This window comes from Pezoporus occidentalis, unplaced genomic scaffold (genome assembly GCF_034315485.1).
Source record: "Pezoporus occidentalis ecotype Australia unplaced genomic scaffold, CSIRO_AGI_Poc_V1 ctg93, whole genome shotgun sequence".
In the NCBI taxonomy this organism is placed as follows: domain Eukaryota; kingdom Metazoa; phylum Chordata; class Aves; order Psittaciformes; family Psittacidae; genus Pezoporus; species Pezoporus occidentalis.
In genome coordinates this window covers 5,514,726-5,536,471 of record NW_026916294.1, presented here as the reverse complement: position 1 = coordinate 5,536,471, position 21,746 = coordinate 5,514,726, and the positions used below count along the sequence as shown (strand labels likewise).

The following is a 21,746-nucleotide window of genomic DNA, read 5'->3' as shown; positions in this document are numbered from 1 at the left end:
AGGGAATTCAAGGACCAGCATCAGCCCTGCCACAGCAGCATGGAGTGGGACAGTACAATCAGCTTTTCAGGCAGGCTTTGAAGGCTGTGTGGAGCTTTTGACCACCCTGACCAGACTACTGCTGGTATTAGAGCTAACACCACTAGTTCGGACATGTTTCAACAGTACACTGCAGGTAGTGAAGTGAAACATATTCTAGAACAGAACAGACTTCGAAGTCTGAGACAGTGGAGTGGGAGAGGAGTCAGAAGGAACAAATCCCTGGGCCTAATGACAAACTAAAGAAAGCATATAGCAACCACACCCTTGTTCTCTACCTTAAGGGTGGTATTCCAAATTGACAGGTAGCTAGCTAGCCTTAAGTGAGGAGAAACAGCTGCACGCAGTGCTGAGGGTGTTCCAGGCCAGACTGGACAGGGCTTGGACCAACCTGGTCTAGTGGAAGGTGTCCCTGACCGTGGCAGGGGTGGAAATGGATGATATTTAAGGTCCCTTCCAACCCAAACTATTCTGTTATTCTATGAAATAACACTGACCATAAAACGCTGACATTTCTAAGTAAAAATCATTGTTTTTTTAAAAAAATTCCAGTGTTGTACTCTTCCAAATGGGCAATGAAAATCTTACTGAAAAAGTGAAGCTATGTTATTTCAAACCAAGTCCATATTAACTAGATATGGGTGTTCAGGTTACTTCATGCTGGACTCAGTCAATTTGGACACTTTGCTTTCATTCCTGTTTATTTTTATATGACCACAACACTAAACCTGTCTTACAGTTTAAAGCAATTTTTACGTCATGAAGAGGCTCCCTGTGGTTCTTTCACCAGCTTGCAAGCAAAATCCAACCGACAGTAAACAGCAAAAGGCAATTGCTTTCTAGATCTTCTTTTGTTTGTAAGGGACTTGGAAAAAGCTCAGAACAAAGGCTTTGGTAAAAAAAAAAGTATTAAAGGAATCACATTGCATTTAGCCACATATAACTAAATCTATTCCAGTTGGAAGCCTCTGAAAATCCTTCACAGACCAGACAATTACCTGCTGGACCCGAAACAGGGGCAGTGCTGAGCTGGAGATTTCCCAGAAGCTTTTGTTCCCATCCAAACTTCTTCTGGCCACCTCTACCAGTGAGCAAATTGCTTGAGTCTGCAGGGGTACCTCGAGGAGTCTTCTCTCCACTGACTAGAAAACAAGAAGTTAGAGGCTGGTTTATCATTGAGGATGGCTGAGTCAGTATGTACCACAAAACTGAAGCTAAATTAAGGGCTCAGGCTTCTCTGCTAAGAATAAGAGCCTGGCCTGCAGTCACAGGCTGTAACACTATGAAAAGGATAGATTGACTTTCTGTTGCTGTATGGGGACTGTGACAAAAGAAATACAAACAGGAATGAGCTGTGGGCAAACCAGCAAGTGAATGAAGATACAAAGCAGGAATACAAAATACAATCTTTAGCAACTGTTAGAAAGTTTCTTTCTTAGCTAGCAAAAGTATGTGCAACCTTTTTTAATTATAGCCTAATTTTCAGGAGTCTTTAGAATACTGGAACCTGAGGTACACTGTACTTTTGCACAGAAACTAAGAGGCATTACTGCATAAATGGGAAGAGTCATACCCCAGCCAATACCCCTATCCAAGGAAGAAGATTCAAGTGTTCAGAACAGCAATCCTCCAATCCTCATGCAAGTTGTTGGTCTGAGATATACAGTGACACATCACTGAACATATTTACAAATTAAGCAATTCACTGTGAATGAGATTATGAAAGATAAAGCCAGACACAAATGCTCAATAAAGATCTAAATGGGGTGAAATCTGGCAGTAGAGGTATAGACAAAACATATTCTAGAGGCCAGTCAATCACAAAGTCTGGATCAGAATCCAAATTTTTCCCAAGAGAGAGTGGAGATCCAGGTTTCCACTTCAGATTTAAATGTACATCAGTCCAAATAAAATAACCGTGGTCTAATTTAACTGGAGAATTGTGCCCAGCATTACTGCGAAGTTAGTGTCAATCACAGGATGCGTCTTTTCCTAGCCAGAGTCCAAGTGTCATTCATTTTGATAACTGTCACATAGCAAGCCAGGTCACGTGGAACACTATAATCACAAATTGGCTCCTGCATCAGGCTGGGCAGACAGGTGATGCTACTGTCTCAGCTGGAACTTGACTCTCCCACACCGTATGTCTTACTGCCCATGTACTGCCAAACCTGGAAGCCATTCATTGGTCAGCTCCACTAATAAGGTAAGCACAGTTATTTCTGAAACATACCTTTACAATTTCAAGACTCCTTTGAAGATGACACCACCAAATCCTTTCCCCACAGCTTCATCCCCTTTCCAAATTTCAATTACATGAGAAATAAAAGCCAAGTCACTTGCAGATAAAACGAAAACTTACTTGTTAAATAGCAGTCCAGACTAAGGGAGACATTGTCAAAAGCAATAATGGCATCAGACCCTTCTTCCCATGAAGCGATGATCTGAAACCAAAACCTGCACAGATTGGAAGAACAGGGATTAAATTCTGTTAAAGAGATGAAACCCAGAGCTCTTCACAATTAAAGCAGTTTTAGAATGGGGAAGAAAGGGTTTTCTTTTTTTTTATTAATAATATTAAATTGACAAAGAAAATATCCTCACCAGATCTCAAAGATGATCTGCATGAACCTGTACATTAATATATAGAGACAGAAAGTAGATGCAAATGTGTGTGTATGTGTGAGGACAGAAAATAAAGTCCCCTGGCTTCTGACACACACACACACAAATTCAGGCACCTGAGTGACTTTATTCTCACAAATGATTTACACCCTAAAGTGGTAAGAAAAATAAGTAGGCTGGGGCTCCTGAAGTAATTTGGAGTTTCTAAAAGGAACTGGCAATCAAAGGCTGAAACCAATTTACAAAGTATTTGGTGTTGATCCACCCTCTAGGAAGCAAAGGATATCTAACAGTTCTGGCAGTCACAAAAGAGAGGAACTGACACTATGGGTAGTCCATAGGAAGAACAGAACTCATTATCTTCTTGTAAAAGCTAAGCAGGTTTGCCTTAAATCACTTCCACACTCTCAGCTGGCTTTTGCCAGGAAGTTCTGCCACTTGTATGTTACCAGAAGAAAGATCACTGTAAATTCACCCTCAGGGATATTACAAGTCAACAGGAAGAGCAAAAATAACCAACAGCAAAATATTTCAAATGTGATAGTATATTGACCGTGCATTAATTTAATGCACTCGTGGATTTAGATTTTCTCATAGCTTAGCAAGTTCATGTTCTCCTGATGCATATCTGCCACATAAAATCATAATATTCTGCTTAGGAAGGAGAACAATTTCTAAAAGCAGCCAACCATGGCCCTGGAGTCAGATACAATGCTGAGAAGTTGCATCAAGACTATAAAAACATGAAACTATTACATGCTGTAGACCAAGCTGCAAGAGAACACAACATACTATTTAAAACTCATTCTTTGTTTTATCTTGATGTTTTACACCAGGAGAAGCTAAGCCATTCACAGGTCTCTTTAACGTAGACCTATTGCTGATGGTTCCTGCTCCGTCTTCTAGATAGAAACATTCAGCCAGAAATTGAATTCTTGCATGTGTTCCAGTTTAGACAAGAAACTGACGACAGAACAAGGTATTTTTGAGGAGCAGCCCTGTTTATTTAAATAGGCTGTAGAAATCCTGTCCCTTTACTGAAGCAAGCATCTAAACACGAGCAGGTTTTTTCAATTCTCACAGACTCTAGTCCTTCATTCACAGTGCTGGATCCAAAACACTTTCTGCTTCTGCAACTGGTGTTCTTGCTAAGCTACAGATGGACACACAGTCAGAAAAGCTGACCCAACCAAAGCAAAAACTTCAACAGAAAACCCTCTTGACAACCCCTGGAAGGTGCAAAGGGTTTAGAACTGAACACGGTCCACCTACAGCAGAGAAGAGTTGATGTGGTTACTATGTTCCTCCTGCTTTATTTCTGCTAAAGCAAAACAATGATTACTTCAATACTGAAATTTCTTGCTCTCTGGAGATATATGGGGAGATATTCACGGAGATATCCCTAGAATTGACTTTTTATGTTCTAACAATATGAGCAGCTGCTACGAAAAAGCAGGTGATTGACATAAAGAACAGTGAATAGGGTGATGGAAGAATATCCCTAGCACCAAAGGAAACTCCAAATAGCAGAACATTATTTTCATTGCTAAATGATCTGTCTTGATCAATTCAAAAAGTGGCTTCATCCCAACAAATCTGAAGATCAAAAAAATCTATTGTTTGCCTTCTCAATTCATACAAAGTCTGACACTGCCAGAAGCCTCACAGTTCTTATTTAGTATACCTGAAACCCATCCTGGGTATGTCTAGGAGGAAAACTGGAAGGAATGTAAAATCCTTGGATGTTGAACTAATTTCCAATTACACTGGCTGTTCCCCTTGCCTCCTCCCCATTTGCCCCACAGCTGACATCCCATAACACTTCAACTGAAATTACAAGCATAAACATAAGCTCTTCAGTTCCAGACATGCCATGTGAGTCTTAAACAGAAGCTGTTGGACAGACAAAGTGGGCTCTGATCTACTGTAAGTTACTGTGCCAGCAGCAGAGATGAATCATACGTGAAACAGGTCCTGAACCACCAGAGGTCCCAGTTTGGTATGTTATGGAGAACCAGGACCTACAGAACTCTAAACTACAGGCCACAGCTCAGTAGAAGCTTCTCCCTCCCTGTTGTGTGCTACTGAAAGCTCCAGGAAAAGGTAAGATTCAGCTTACAGTTGGCTGTATCTGAAAATCGACGTCCTGCACGCAGTGAATGTTGGTGCTACATTGAAGGGTCTACTGGAACTGACTCTCTGATGTTCATCCTGTTTCCTGGGGATGCACACTAAATGCCACTTGGAGATGTGCACATTTTGATGTGTATTTACTTCTGTGAAGTGCTAAAGGTTGGGAAATGAATTACAAAGACATAAGCAGTTCCTCCACATCAGCTTTTCCCTCCACTTCTGCAGACTCTTATCTCAGGTTGCATAAAAGAGACATACTTCTTCAAAGACTACTGTGCACCTTCTTTGTACCTGCAGGCAACTAAATACTTATGAAAACGGCTTCAGGCAATTTCCTTGGCAGAACCTAAGCTTCATGCCCCAAGGTGTTATCCTTTGATGCACTGCTCCTGTCATACCTCTTCAGACAATAAAGGATTGTTCTTAGGGGAATTACCAGCCCCTGAGAACAGACAAGCATGATACAAACCAGGATTTCTGTCACCGAAGGGAGTGCTATCTAACATGTCCATATAAAAACACAATAAATTGCTTTCTACTTTTATTTCAGTTCAATCAAGTTAAAAGACAGCCTTGCTGATTTCACCTGCAGGAACACTGGGACCAGAACACTTGAGAAGTTGCCTGAAGTTCACCAGGGATGAAAAAAATGACAGAAATGCTTCCAAAATACAAACCCCAAAGGAATGTTAAACACTGTTAGGACCATCAGTGCTGCCCTGGTTGCCTATTGATCTGACTTTTTTTTCCTAACACAAATGCAGTTCTAGTACAAACATTCTCTTGAGACCAGCATTTCTTCAACAAATAGTTCATCATTTTCCCTTCTCCAGTTTAATGTCACTATTCATTTAGAAATATAATGCCTTTCAAATCCCACTGAAACCAGATCATCAGTTAGCCAACATTTTAATCATTAGCTTTGGTGGTTTTAGCTTAATGGGCTAATTAAGGGAAATTTAATCAAATCTGAAGATTGAAATGTCACACATCAGTGAGATGGAAAAGAGCCCCACAATCTCATTCCCTTGCCCCCTCCATTACTTTTTCTGCTTGATCCCTGAAATCAGTGAAACAACTCCCACTGACTTTGGTGGAAGGCGACAGTGAAACACCAGAAGCACCTTACTGCAGTGATTTGGTGTAATGCTGGAGGTGACAGTCTCACATATATTTTTGCACAAATAGAAACATAAAATAGTTTGGGTTGGAAGAGACCTTAATATCATCAAGTTCCAACCCCCTTCCACTCAACCAGGTTGCTCCAAGCCCCATCCAGCCTGGCCTTGAACACTGCTAGGGATGGAGCAGCCACAGCTTCTCTGGGCAACCTGTGCCAGCGCCTCATCATGCTCACAGTGAAGAATTTCTGCCTTATATCTATCTAACCTAAATCTCCCATTTATGTTTGAACCTATTACCCCCCTTGTCCTATCACTACAGTTCCTTTATAAAGAGTCCCTCTTGGCATCCTTGTAGGGCCCCTTCAGATACTGGAAGGCTGCTATGAGGTCTCCATCAAAGCAGGGTGAGATAACTACACATCTAGGACTTCAAATTGCACCTGTTCAGCACAGATACTTGTCTACAGCACTTTGAAAACATATTCACTACAAACATAAATGTTCTGTAGATGATCCATGTTAGTGGACGTTCATGGAAGAGTATTTCTGAAGGTAATTCTATAGAATCAGCAAACTTACTGCTGGCAAGTCTGTCATGAATTTGTTGCTTAATAAATCTCAGCAACTTCCTTACATGGAATCCAAATCCTGATCAGGTAGGCCTGTGTTTGCAAGCTAGATTTCTTCACAAGAATGAAAATACAGCTGTGAAAGGCTTTAATAGCTTGGCTAGTCAAAAAATCATTACTTGAGGACTGGTGGGAATTACTTATCTGTTTCTCCTTTTGCCCTATTTGACCCTAGGAGCACAGCTATAAAAAATTCCTTAGATGTATGACAATTGGGAAGTACAAGTTACATCCCACAGGGTTGAGTGTCGGCCAACCTGTGAATGCAACTCATACAAACATCAGAACATCAGCTCAGCTGTCTGAAGGATACAAGTTTTAGAGAAATTCAAAAACCTCCCAGGGGTGATTACTGATCAAATTATTTCACAGATAAGTCACAGATAAGAAGTGCTATCAAAGGCATAACCAATAAGCTTTTCTGAGTTTGTTTCTTTAAATTTCTTTGAGAATGTAAATTTCTTTGTGAAATTTAAATCCAGATGAACAGTTCCTTGAAAGGCAGGACCAAGGACATTCCAACTCAGTTCGAGCTGACAGAAGTAGGATACATCAAAGCTTCTGGGCTATAATCTTCCCCATTCCTGAGGATCGTTATATTTCAGACCAGTCAGTATTTGAGCTTCATTGTATCATCCTGGGTTTTCTGTTCAGTTGGGTCTTTTTGCTTATTTATTTTTTAGTTGCTCCTAACAGAAGACTGGTTCCCCCCCACAATATCTAGCCTTATTTATACAGGGAAATAATAGAGGTAAAAATATGAAAAGACATCTACAGTTATGTTAGTATAGCCTCCATGAGGACAAACTGGTTTACTTATGTCACCTATCCTTAGGTCTTCACTGAACAGAAATAATCAACTTTTAGGTGTATTATATCCTCCTCTAGAGGGAAATAGAAACCATTCCTGAAGACCTCAGCAAGCCAATTTTGTGTAAATTCTGCAGCTCCCTCCCTTCAGTAACAACTCTAAATTCCACCTCAATATTGTCCCTGGCTCATACAGACAGTTCAGGTTTCCATTAACCACTCAGGTAGCTGTCTTCATGCCATTATTTTAGAAAGGCTTATATAATATTTTTTTTTCTGTTTTATCATAAAGATAGGGATTATTAACCAAGATTGAACGTAATCTCCTCTGTACTTAATCCCCCATGCAGTGACACAATCACAGCGTGCCTGTACGTACAGATCCCATTTCCTAACTTGTAATGTTTTGCCTCTGATGGAACTGATTTCTCTGTCTACCTAACTAAGATAATTGTGACTGAACCTGCTTGAGACTGAGGCACTTACCAAATGGAGAACTTTCGGGTCACTAACCCTTATTTCATTCAGGTTCCCATTAACTTCTCTGTTACAAATGACACATTGTTAGCGTCACTTCACAAAGGAATACTTACTATTTGGGATAAAAGACATACTTAGGTGGAATGAGATTATTTGTAGCAATATAAGCATGTTAACTAAACTCACAGTGACAGAAATGCTATGCAGGAAGTTACTTAATAGCTAGTAATAAAGGATGAGATTCAAAGGTTTTAAAGGTATTATTAGAGGCAACCATGCAGAACAGATACATGTACAAAATCTGTCACAGGTACTCTGCTCACACTGTCAGCAAAACCCCCTTTTTCAGATGAACAGAACAGCCAACAGCAGAATATTTCAGAAGGAGGACACTGGCCGACATAGTTAATACCACACAGCAGAAGAGGAGTGATATGGGCACCAAAGTCTCACTTGCTTTTAACAAATGTGGGACCATGTCAAGAGCAATGCAGGCTAGGCTCGTAGGATGAGTATAAGAAGAAAGAATAAAGAGATCTGGGTGTAGATGTGACCACTTAATATATACCTGTACATGGAGAAACATATCTAACTTGTATGAAGGGTCCTTGTTCCTTCATAGCAGAATGGGAACAAAGGTCAGGAATAACAGGAGTCAAACAAGCCTCTGCTTATAAAATGTTGCCAAGAACATTTCATTTCTTTTTCTTCCTTCACGAAAAACATGATGCCCAGAAACTTACTAGTTACTTCTTATTAGAAAGAAAATCTGAAAGGAGCTGTCAGGGAGAGACAGAGCAATGCAAGAAGAAATTACTAGACAAGAAGAGTTCTTAGCCACAGCTGGTAGGAACACAGCAGAGGGGTACAATTATGAGACAACTACTTTTTACTGCAGCAATGAGCTAGAGGGTCCCCAGCTGCTTTGGCTGCCATTTGGATAGGAGCTGCTGTAGAAGCAGGGTTCTGTTTGCTCTTGCTGTCACATCCCCATGACTATATAATTACTAAAATTTAAACTCACATTACTTACTACCTAAAAACATATGTATAAAAAAAGCAAGCCCAAACTACCAACTACAACAGAGCTTTCAAGACTCCATTTCTTACTTGCATTTCTGTGAAGCTGAAAAAGAACAACCCTCAACAGGCTCATCACTTATAATTGGAAAACAAATAGTAATTTTTCATCAAGTACAACCATTTTACCATAATGGGGTTCTTTACACTACCCTCAACCCAAATATTGTAGCACTGCATTAATGTAAATTCCATTAAGAAGACCAATTCTCTATGCAGATTATCATCTGCCAAACAAAGCAGAGCAAGGATTGCTAGCTCACGCTGAGTGCGTTTTAAGTGGCAAGTTAAAATACAGCACCTCTGGTAGGTCTTTTGTCTCTGGTAGGCACAATCCAGCAGTTCAAGGAGCTCTTGCCCCAGAGTGGCTTCTTTAACTGTAGCTGCTTTGATGGCATATCCTTCACCAGCCTTTGCCCATCCTCACCCCCCCACAAAAGAGAGCATTGGGAATTGGGTTACAGCTCTGGTAATCCACACACCACATAAGCTGACTCTCCAAACTGTTTTGACAACACATTCCAGAGAAAGAAAGGATAGCTAACTTTGGGAAGATGCATAAAGCCAGAACTTCAGCCTTTTTTAAGTCCACACAGAAAAGGTAAGACCTCACTCAGGATCAAATTGCAACTGGATTCTTTGTTATGGATCAAATGGGAGAAAAGAAGACAATATTCTCCTCATTTTACTCTTGGAAATTAAGCATGCGTCCAGGGTTGCCCAGGCTACTGCAGTGCTAGACATCCAACATCCCTCAGCGCCAATTTTGCTTCTTTGTCATACTTCTCCCTCCTGTCTGTTCCTGCCAATTCACCTGAAATGTTCTAGCTGTGGTTTTCTGCCAAAATACAATTTCCCCCCAACAGCCGAAGGGATATAAAACATTTAAGAAATATGTTTCTAAAGATAGAGCTGATCTAATTTTTTGGAAGTCTTCCTAATGATTCTTTGAAGTGCTATAAGCCAAACATGGAAATTATGGCTAAGCAGCTTCTGAACAAGCAAGCTTTTAAGCAGTTTTATAGCATATTATCTTGTTATTAATAAAACTTCTCATTCAGCTTCCCAATCACAATGGAACATGCTTTAATTTTTGTGGAACTGGTGCACTGGTATTCTTTATTCAAGAGCTTTACTTCTGTGAAGTGATTTAAACATTCAGCTCCTCCTGTAGGAATATCTGCAGTATCATGCTTCTTCTAACACAGACCCTCACAGCTACTGACACGGGAACTGATCAGGAAAAGAGAGACACAGCAAGCTTTTAGCAACACCAGCACTGTGTTCACATCAATTAAATACTTCTTACAGTTCAGCAAAACTGCCATTTATCTCCAAAGTTCATTCACTTCAGCCTCTCCAGCACCATTTCAGTGTACCCTTCCACAGAGTTCCCTCCTAACTTACACATCAGTCCATATTTCCTAAGAAGCAGGTTTTGAGATAGTGAAAAAGACACCTGCAGCATTTCCAAGTCTCACAGGAGATTTCTTCCTCCTCAGGGAAGACTGGTTTCAACTAAATGAATCTTAAAAAAAAAAATAACCATTAAACAGTGCATTTTTTGTGAATAAATAAGGAGAAAAATTTTGCAAGAGACACCAAGACTTCAAAGATTTTCTTGCTTATGTCTTAATCTCCATCAAGCTCCCTTCCCTCAGTGAACCCAGCTGGCTTTCTCTGTAAGTAATGGGAATTAAGGGTGGCAGCATCTCATACATACAGTCAGCACCATGGTATCAGCTGAATCTATGATTCCACATGAACCACTCCTAGCCCGGCTCCTAAGATCAAAGTATTCCCTGCCTTACTGTGCAACCAGGGAGAATTTAAAGGAAAGCAATAGTAGGAGTACAGAGTAATTCAGGCACAAAACATTTCTCTGGCAACATCAGGAAAGAAATTGCGTAAATAACAATGGCAGAATATACCATTCTTCAAAGGAAACACCACTGAAGGGAAAGAAGCAACCAGGTATTTTTACAAATGGTATTTCAACAGTGACTGCACAATAAGCCTAATGCTGGTATTTTTTAAATATCTGAAGTGCACATATTAATTATACATTCAGGACTGAAGTATCAGCAGTGTCCTTGTTGTATCTGTAGCCTACGTGCATTCCCAAGAGCCAGGAAGATAAAAGACATACAGTATTTGTTCAAACTTCTTATGAGGCAAACTATCACTTAATGAAATCCATTATTTCTAGGGCACAAATTTCCAAAAAGACAAAGGTCACCAGTGGTGATGACACAGCTTGTAGATGCGTCTTACAGCCTAAGGGCCAGGGCAGCAGGAGGTGAAGTATGTCTCTGTCTTCTCTATAAACCCCGTAAGCCAGAACACACACAAAAAGTAAACCATGAACAAGAGTGTTCCCTTAAAGCTGACTTGTAAGACACAGCTAAAACAACACTCTAAATAAGCATATGCTACCAGATTAAGCATATGCTACCAGATAAATCTTTTATGCTTAAAGCCAGAATACAGTCACAACTGAGAAAGCCCTTTATTAAGCTAAGCCTCCTGCTACAGCTAAGACAAAGGTGTTCAGATGCATCCTTGTCTGATTTTGCAGCGAGTTCTCCCATCTCTTCCATCCTCACATCTAGACCCACTGAACACTGGGGACTGTGATACCCAGAAGAAAAATCAAATATGAAGCTCACATGCAATTCTAGCAGACCAAATAAGAGGCTCAAACACGCTACATAAATCAGCACGTGTGGAGACACAAAAGTTTAAGCACCTTGTTGTAGACTATCCATTGACCCAGTCTGCAAACCAAGACCACCACTCAGGAGTTCTAAAATTGGATGCTTTGCTCTAAATTAACTACTCAGTTATTATCACTCCCCACCCCTAACAGAAGATACCTCTCAGGAACAAAGAGCTTCCTCTCCCTGAGGAAACAACTTCCAGGAATGATGTTGGCTATTTTCTTTGACAGGTAGCTAGCAGTGAATGGACTGATCACCATGAAGGAGAATGATGAAAAGACTCATACCTATCCAGTACATCTGGGAGAGGTAAGATCATCCATTGCCATATTCCCAAACCTTCGCTGTTATCTGAATGCCAGAATGTCCGGCTCTGTTCCTTTCCTGTCTTGTTCTCAACCAGCACCAGGGATATATTTCCCAGCAAGACACCTTGGATGAGCCATGACATTCGTAGCTAGAAGAAAGAGAACATACAAAATTAAACATCACATAAACATTATCCAAAAGTTAACAGAATTCCCAACTCTTCTTTCATTTCTTCTTTCTTTTTCTAATCACCAAAAAGTTGGTTCTCTCTCCCTTATCTCATGTAATCCTCTTAGAAAACTCCACAGATGTGGAAGCCTGTAATAATTAGTATATGCTATTTCATATTGGAGCTACTGGTCTTTCTCTTTGGTAAAGTTGAGTCCAAAACATCTTTCACATATGTGTCTGTAATTTTAAAAGGATAAGCTAATACTTCTATCATGTGCAGTACGAAGATCACACCCTCCCCAAGATGCCACCTAAGAGTTTCAAGTTAAGACTAACAATTTTTTCATCAATAAACATTTATATTCTGGCAGCAGCAAAACCACAAGGAATAATAGCTGCAATAAGCAGGCACTATTAATAATCACATCCTCATTCCCCAGATACTCTTTTCAATCATCTTTTCCTTACCTCTTTCCAAGTTTCTACAGCCTTTCCAATTAAAGTTCAGTAAAAATTAGTATTTTTTATCAATTAAAATACCTGAGGGAACTGGTTTCCCAAACATTTTTGTTACACTTAATGTAATTGAGTCCATTTCTATGCATTTATCCCTGCATGTAAAATTATTTCATGTAGTTTTCTCATTTTATGACTTTCTCTCCCTCATTGTATGAAAATAAAAAACAATCCTTTAGACATCAGCGTCAAAATCCGTATTATATTAACATAGTCTTCTCATTTTCTTGGGAAGATGACCTAGCTCTGTGTTGATAATGAGCATAAGTAAAATACACATATATATATTACATGCAGGAGCTGGGTCTCATCTCAATTAAACAGTAGAGGTGAGAATCCTGAAGGGACATATTTGTTAAAAGTACATTAAAATTGACTTTTTTTGGACTCAAGAAAGTATTCAACACAGTAGCTAGCATCCATGCATGTTAAAAAACAGCCCTTTAACACTTTAAAGCAAACTCTTCAGTCAGGAGGCTAGGAACTGAATTTATATTTCACACAGGAATGTCTGATAACAGTATTTACTTTCTTGCTTTGACAGCACAGACTATTTGTATCCATTTCTCTAGTTCTCTAGATTTTGTTTGCTGTTCCCATCTCATGGTGTATGTCTGTCCTGGCAGTCAAGACAGATTTAGGCATCAAGAGGACAGAAGCATTGCTATTCCTAGCTGATGCTTACAACATCCCAGATAGCCACTGTAATAATCATCAGTACTGATTGTAGGTAAAAAATGTAGTTCACCCCTCTGTCTCCAAAGCTACAAAGACAGCAGTGACTTTGACTACACTGCAAAACTATCACAGAGACTGAAAAATCTAGATGTGGTGGTTCTCTCTCTCTCCAGTCCAAAACTCAACTGCACTTGCCTGGAGTAATTCCTGGGCCTGCTGCACTGCTAGTGTGTATGACACAAGCATTGATGAGATGTACAAACTGATATGCAAGTATGGGTCCATGAATCCATTTTGTTACATTATGACCAGACATTCAAGACTGATGGGTAAGGTTTTCAGTGGTTCAGCAAACCATCATAGGGGCCTTCCAAAGCACAGCACTTCTGGTGACCCGAGGCTGCTCAGGTCTGACTACCAGCTCACTTTCATCTTTGGAAAAGCACTTACAGAGTCCCACGTCCATTTCTATAACGACAGTGGAAACCATGGGATGAACTGAGGATTTTCACTTCACAGACACCAGAAAGAAAAAGCAGAGTCGAGCAGGACTGCAAAGAGCTGCTTCAGATACAACACAGCAATGGCTGGGGAAGCAGCCGAGGAGGGCTGAGTTTATGCCTACAAGTTCACCAGAACCAACACTGGTGGAAAAGGCTGCTGACAAATGTTTATGGTGTAGGAGGCTGATGCTTTCAAACTTGCTACTTACACGGCTACTCCTAACTCTTAGTGCACAGTCTTAATGACAGGTGACAATGAAGATGAAAGAACTTGTTGAGCATTTTGTATTTCAAGTGCCTATGAAGTGAGGCTATTGAAATCACAGTGAAAATTGCTCTCCCCTAAACAGTACTGCAATACCTTTCAGACCCACTTAAGTCATTTCTCTTCAGAAAACTAATCAGGACCAAAGATTGTTGGGATTTTTAAATAACTTTGCAATAACAGCAGACATTTAAAGCACTCTATGGCAGGGAAAGCAACTCTTCTTACTCAGAGTCTACATGTGAAGCACTTTTAGGACCCTAACGCCAACTCTACTGTAACACACTAAGTGAAATTTCTAATACAGGTAAGTTGGACCAACTTCACTGTGCCCTTCTGACTGTTCAAAATTTGAGAGGTAAAGCCCTGAAGCTCCTACCACACAGGAGCTTTCAGACCTCTTCTCTTCTGGAAAAGTGCCAGACTGCAAGAGGCAACATCTACATGGTCAGAAGTGAGAAAAGAGTGAGACTTTGATAGTTATTAACGTAACACCAGAGCAAAAGCTGAAGCAATTGATAAATTGGAATGGATGCCTTTGCACACATGTCAGCTGTTCAAAGGAAAAAAGTAGCTGGCATTAGATGTGGAGATCAGCTCATTGGCAAAGTGCAATATGCATACTCTAATGAACTGGCTCTGAGTGAATCGACTGGCACTGTGTCCAAATGGGCATTTTTGGCTGTGAATTCCAGGGTTTCTAAGCTTCACAGCAGGGCAGTTCAGGCCTTTTCACACCTGCTGAAGTGAACCACAGCAGATGATGGGCTGGATACCATAGTAGAGACATCTGAATGGGGCTGGCATTCATTCTACACAATACAGCATCAATGATGGCAGATGGTACTACACACACGATGCCTCCTTTAAGCAGTGCAGTGGCACATTTGGAAAAATCTGAATGTGGGCTGTTGGTGGCATACCCCTAACATTATGTATCAAACATCTCTCTCTGTTAAATCAGCAGCAAAATATTCAGAAGCTAGAAACACCACTGAGAAATTAATTAAGCATTGGAGGTAGGCACTGGCTCAACAGCACCTTACTTTCTGGCTTTAGAACCCACCAGAGCTGGTGATTAGCTGTTCAGATGCACTGACTCAGTAAATGAAACACTAATCTGATTTGGGGAAAATTAAAAGGAGAGATTGCCCATGGTAAATACACAGCATATTGAGGCAAACCTTGGGTCAGATGTCCACATGCACTGCACTGCAAACACCACCTTAGCCTCCAAATTTCTCCTTAGCCACTGAGTTTGTGGAATTTCTGGACTAACAAACAGGAGGCTCAATCCAAAAAGAACAAAAACCTAATCCTTGTAAGTATAAACAGGGTTTGGCAGTTTAACAGGGAGGTGAAGATAAACAAGGATGGTAGAATTTTCAAGCACAAACTGCATAATTCCAAGACCACCTGATAATTGAGACTTGTTTATTTATTTTTTCTTGTCCCTATGTAAAGAAGAAATAAAATACCAAGAAACTTCTGGCTTACACCTGTGAATCTAATTTAATGACTAGAAGTATTCCAGTATGAGCTAGTGTCTAGATGTCTGACTGAGGACCAGTGACACACATAAATATCAACATTCCTTAGGGGCGCTCCAGAGAGCTGCTGTTTCTTTTTCCTCCTTTTCTAAGTGGCAATGCCCCTGGCTATTAACATTATGGCCCTACCTGGCAGGAAACACTGGTTGTCCATTCTCAGCAGAAGTACCTAAAGAAAGGGGGAATGATGAAAATACTCGAGAGCTTGGAGTAAGATATTTTTATGGAGACAAGCCAACAGGCATCCGCTCCCAAGGAACTGTAGAAGTTGGAGCCCACTGGTGGCTATCTTGCTGCTCACGCCCAACTCTGCAGCACAGGCTTACATCTTGTGAGAGAGCATATTACTTGGCATTCCTGCCCAAAATCATTGCTTCCCGCCTATAATACTCGCTCAAAGGAATTGCTCAAAATTTTCCTGACCCAGAAGTGCGTATTATTGAAATAGACATTTATTTTTCTGAAAAAACATAACTCTTGTCTTGGGTCTTAAGAATTCCCTGTCCAGAAATTTCTGGGCAGGAAACAGTGAAGTTGTTTTCAGGTGGGAATGCACTGACCTCGTAAATGTGAGTCAAGCAGTAAAGAAGCTTGGAAAACACTTCATGGTAGCATAGAAACTGAAGCCACAGGTTGGAATATGGTTTACACGGAATTAGACGACAGCTGCAGAAACTTCTGCCAAGTCTCTAAGTTTTGTACATAAACAATGCTTGAAGCATGAAGTTTATCACATTGGCAATATTGTTTTTCTTACTAGAAATGAGAAATGGTTTCACAAAACAGTATACAAAAAGACATCTATTAAACCTGCTCAGCAATTTAGGCTTGTACCCGGTCTTTGGCTAGATCACCCACTGTGCATGATCAGTCTCTCTTGCAGAATCACAGAATCACAGCAGCAGAGAATGGTTAGAGGTGGAAGGGACATGAAAGCTCACCCAGTTCCAACCCCTGCCATGGGCAGGGACACCTTTCACTAGAGCAGGTTGCTCCAAGCCCCGTCCAACCTGGCCTTGAACACTGCCAGGGATGGGGCAGCCACAGCTTCTCTGGGCAACCTATGCCAGTGTCTCACCAGCCTCACAGGGAAGAATTTACTCCTAATATCTAATCTAAATCTCTTCTCTGTCAGTTTAAAGCCATTCCCCCTTGTCCTGTCCCTACATACCCTTGTCAAAAGTCCCTCTCCACATTTCTTGTAGCCCCTTTTAGGTATTGAAAGACTGTTCTAAGATCTCCCTTGAACCTTCTCCAGGCTGAACAAGCCCAGCTTTCTCAGCCTGCTGGGAGAGGTGGGCTTGTTTAGCCTAAAGCGGCTTCTGGCACTTCAGTAGACTTGGGAGTCTCCTGACACTTCTGCTTTTGCTCAGGACTTGGATGTACAAGCAAAAACCTCATGTAAATGCTAAAATGATAATTAACTAATCTGATCACAGAGCTTTAAAATACCCAGGCAGGCAAGAGAAGCTTGTGTTTTATATGAATAGATTCTCATGCTATTTATTCTCACTTTATTTCTTACTTCTATAAAATTAAGAACCTAATAAAAGTGCCTTCATTTCAGGAAACAAACAACCATAAAACCAAAAGAGAAAGAGAAAGAGTTCTTAATTTTGCTGTCAGAATACTGTGGAGTGACCAGGCCTTCCAGAAATTTAGCTATTCTAGATCCTGTAATCCAATGACACAGAAGCCAAGTGGCAAAGGAGACAAGATAAAAGCCTGATAACAGTGAATAAAATGCAGATTTAAAAAACAACACTTTAAAATAAAACAGGATGCTAACAACATTCTGCAAAATACAGCACATGAAAGGTTGTGCTAGAGGCAGACCTATGTTGCATTTTTCATACTCAGAAATGTTCTGAGTCAATGTTATTACCATGTACCTTTCTAACTTATTTAAAGCTGAAGGAATAGAGGAGGGAGACACGCTCTGCAGGTGTCAGCGTGGAGCCCAGAATGCACTCAAGGAATGATTTATATTATTGATTTACATGCATTAAAATAACACAACACCCTTGCATAGAAGAGAGGAGTGAATTAATAACCACAGAGGATGAAAACATCTTTACATCTATAAACCCGAGAGGGCAAGCTTCAACTATACTCTTTTACATCAACATATTTATTTTCTAGAGAGTGTGTTTACATTCAGAAAGTAATTTCAGGCCTAAAAGAAGCCAGGCTCAGTTCAGTGCTTACTTATATAACATAATGGCACCTTTCAGGAAATAGCCAGTTGAAATGTCAAAACAGCATCAGAAAAAGATTTTCATTATTTTAAACATGGACAAAGCACAAAGCCCTGTTACTTTCACACATATCTGTTCTCACTGGTTTTCAGCACAACCATACCCTTTAAAATGTTTGACCCAGAATCTAACATAAAATTGAAATAATCTGGTTCCCAATCACAATGTAGTCCCTCTTGCAGAGTCACATTCTTCTGTGGAGATGTGATAACATTTAAGGCTAATTCCAAATTCACTACCAGCCAGGCAACACCGCCCTGTTGTCATTCTCCTCTGTTACAGCCTACACAAAAATTGCTTGCATGGCTTTTACTTCTCAGATACGGCATGAAGGTCTACCACAGATTCTCTTGAGCTGAGCAAACCACAGCCTTTCTAAAAACCGGTGTCCAGACTCCTGTTTCTGCAGTGACTTCCAGACAGAAGTCATAGTCATAATCCACCACAAACCAAAATCTCGCAGGACAGATACAACTACTGCTGCCCAAGAGGTACACATGGTACCAAGCACTCACAACAGTCCTGGACCTGATCTTACATCTTTTCATGACACAAACCTGAACATTTCTGGGGAGACACAAGTATGACTCTTAACGACCTACAGGCACCACAGCATCCCTTAAAGCCTGAGGATGCAGACAGCAGGGAGCATCTCTGAATAACAGAATGAAAAGAAGTCCATGTACCTGACTCTGCACTTTAAAGCAACAGTGCTGGGACTGAGACAGGATAGCCTTGTTACCCAGACAGGGGGGACCGGAATTGAGTCTCCAGTTTCCACATGAAAACAAGCGCTCCCTGCGCATCTGCAACACTAGGGTCAGCTCTTTTGACATCTTTGCAAAGAATTAAGAAGTAGGTGCCCATTCTAGTCTGGAAACTGGGCACACCCAGGGGCTCTCAACTGCAGCAGAGAAACTTAGTGTTGCATAGGTGGTGTCTGAGATGACAGCACTTGGACATTAACTGCAATGTGATTTCCCAGATTCGCAAACAGCAGCACAGCTACTAATGATATACATATGAATTTCTTCTTCAAAATGAGGAAATGTCTAACCACCCCATGATCTTCTGCCCTGTTGGCCTTGTGTAGGCCAACTGATTCTGATTCAGAGTGCAAAGGGCTGAATAATGCTGTGCTTTACTGTTCAAGCTCTATAAATTCTGCCTTTAAATCAGGCCACTGTTTGGATTAATTCTTCACACTTTATGTGCATTCCTATGCTCAATTACACTTGCTTTGTTTCCAGTGAACTTTTACATACAGGTTTAAAGATTTTCACTCTTGATTACTGTGATTCAGTTCAGTTCCTGAAGCGTTTCCTGAGCTTTTTATTGCATCTCCCTTTTCTGGCTACTTCAAGGTAATGGAGCATCTCTTCATAGACTGTGTACCACTTCCTGCTTTCCCTCAAGATTTACTGAAAGTGCCACATTTCCCCTCTTTCATACAAATTGGGTTTTAAACACAGAGTTAATGGGGTCAGAAGGCAAAAGACTCTACTGAATGTGCAACATGAAAAAGGTAACAAAGACTGTCTGGACTGCAAACAAAAGAGGTTCTTTGAAGCCAGAATACTTCAGCCAAGATTTAATAAAACAACAAAGAGAAAAACTAACTGAACCAAGAACAAAGGGCAGCATCACAAACTAACCACTCTGACCCACCAAAAGCACTGAAGAACAAAGAAAAAGAAACTATAAAGCTGCTCAAAACAAACAGGAGCAAAATGCAATACAAAGCTATACACAAAGTGCAAGGCCAATCCCAAACGTGTGGAGAAGAACAGGCTGTGCATATTATGGTATCTCCTGCAAGCATTTTTACCCTCTTCTCATCTTTTGATGCATGTGTGGCAGCACAGAGTATGTCAGGCTGATTTTTCCCTTTCTCAGTTAATGAGAAGCCTCCTGCAGGGCATGGGAAACATGAGGGGAACGCAGCCTGGAAGGCAGCCCAGCATATTCCAGGTGACCACCTCAAGCTCCACAAAGACGGACAGTTGCACGTGTCCTGCACTCAGTGGCAATCCATATGCCAAAGATATCCAGGCTCTGAAGTGTCCAAGCGCCCACAGCAGCCCTGCTGCACACAGCTGCCCAGAAGTCAGCAGGGATGGTGTTTGGCCAGGATAGCTCATGAGTTGCCAGGGTGTTAGCAGTCATTTTCTCAGACTGTCCAGTTGTCTCTTGCCAGTCTATCACAGTGGAAGATTAAAAAGCCAGGTTGAAGGAGAAAAAATGAGCTTGAAGCACTAGCAAACTCTTTGTGGCTGGCACCCACTGTGGACTGCTTGACTGCTACCTTATCAGCATTTGAGTCCTGGTTTCATGGACATCCTGTCCGAAAACCAGAATCCTCCAGCCTGGTAAACAGCACTGCAGAAGTTAATGCTCTCGAAGATCAGGTTGAAGTGATTAATTCCTATGAACGCTTCAGGCTAAAAGGCAGGGCATCAGCATTTGCTATGGTGGGTGTAATTGTCAAATATGACTGGATAAAAGTGCATTAAGAAAAAAGGGAATAAACAGTAGCTTCAGTAAACAGTGGGTCTAGGAGCGCCCCAGAGCTTCCGCGTAGCAGGGAAATAGGAGAGTCAAGATGAATAAACTGGGGACATCTGCTAGCCTGCTTGTCACTCTCAGGGCTTGCAGTGTATGGCCTGTGACAGTCCTGTAATAGTCCTGTGCACAGAGCATCTGAACTCAGGTGTGGAGTTCAGCTGAGCTGGGCATGTTGATACTGGGGCAGACATGGCATACAAGGAAGAGGAAGGGTGTCTACTGACAGGCTTAAGGACAGACTCTATTATAATACATATTGGTGCAAGATGTGACTCTAAATCTCTCTGGGGTATTGGAACCAGCTGAGAAAGCCACTATGTAGGTGAACATACAAGGAGACCAAGCAGATATACAAAGAATCATGTGAGCTCGATCACATACAAGAGGGAGGGCAGGTTAACGGTTTGCTCTGACTAAGGAAGAATAAATGTGTCTAATTTGTACACACTTGCTAAGATCCTTTTGCCCCATTAATCATGAGTTTTGTCAGTGGGATTTCAGGTGCCAGAGAATCTGTCCTGGTTGTGACACACCAGGTGGAGCTGTCAGCAGCAACAGGTAGAAGAAAACTCATTTTTTAGTGCCTGAACTTGAGCCAGTTCAGTCAGGAAATGATTGAGGATGAATAAATAGAGAACAGCATTATGGTATTTTCACAACCTCTTTTCTGACTGTAATTTCAATGTACGGAAGTTTGTTGGCACCTATTGAAGGAATAAGTGCGTAGGGGGGAATATTTCCTTTCTCCTCTTGTTGTGCTGAAAAGTGGAATTAAATTATTCTGCTCACAGACAGATTGTTCCAGTAAAATAGAATTTGAAGCCACAAGGGGCTCACTGAGAAGAGAAGCTTTTACACTATATGAAAAGGCAAGAGACAAAACCCTTGCCAAACTCCTTCACTCTTTATTACCGACAGCTGCAATGCTGGATGCGTCCGGATGCCTTTTAAGTGCCAAGGGGAGTGACGGAGGTGGGATGGCATGCGAGCAGATGAAATACATGGCAGCTTCTCCCCCGACGGCAAGTTTAATTATTTGCACTGTTGTATACACAAGAAAAAAAATATACACATATTGGGGAATCATTCACTGATTCCTGTGGCAGGTGGATTATGAAAAACACTTGCTCTTGCTGGTGTGTGGCAGCACAAGGTCTTAAAATATTCAGAACCTGCATATACCTTTGTCACAGAAGGGAGGAAAAACAAGGTAGAATGCATTTCCTAGAGAACGAGAACATGAATATATCAAGAGAGCAAAACCAAAAAACGCTTTGCTATATGAACCCAG

At 41.0% G+C, this 21,746-nt stretch overlaps 1 protein-coding gene across 1 annotated transcript in view; it reads right to left on the bottom strand.

Annotated features, from left to right (window-relative positions):
• ALK (ALK receptor tyrosine kinase) overlaps nt 1-21,746 on the bottom strand; it is a 320,140-nt gene that overhangs the window by 46,369 nt on the left and 252,025 nt on the right. Inside the window, exons 9-11 of the mRNA XM_062605735.1 lie at nt 11,928-12,097; nt 2,402-2,496; nt 1,038-1,181 (exon numbers count right to left, since the gene is read on the bottom strand). Of these exons, the coding sequence (XP_062461719.1) occupies nt 1,038-1,181; nt 2,402-2,496; nt 11,928-12,097 (409 nt within the window). The remainder of the gene's footprint in view (nt 1-1,037; nt 1,182-2,401; nt 2,497-11,927; nt 12,098-21,746) is intronic.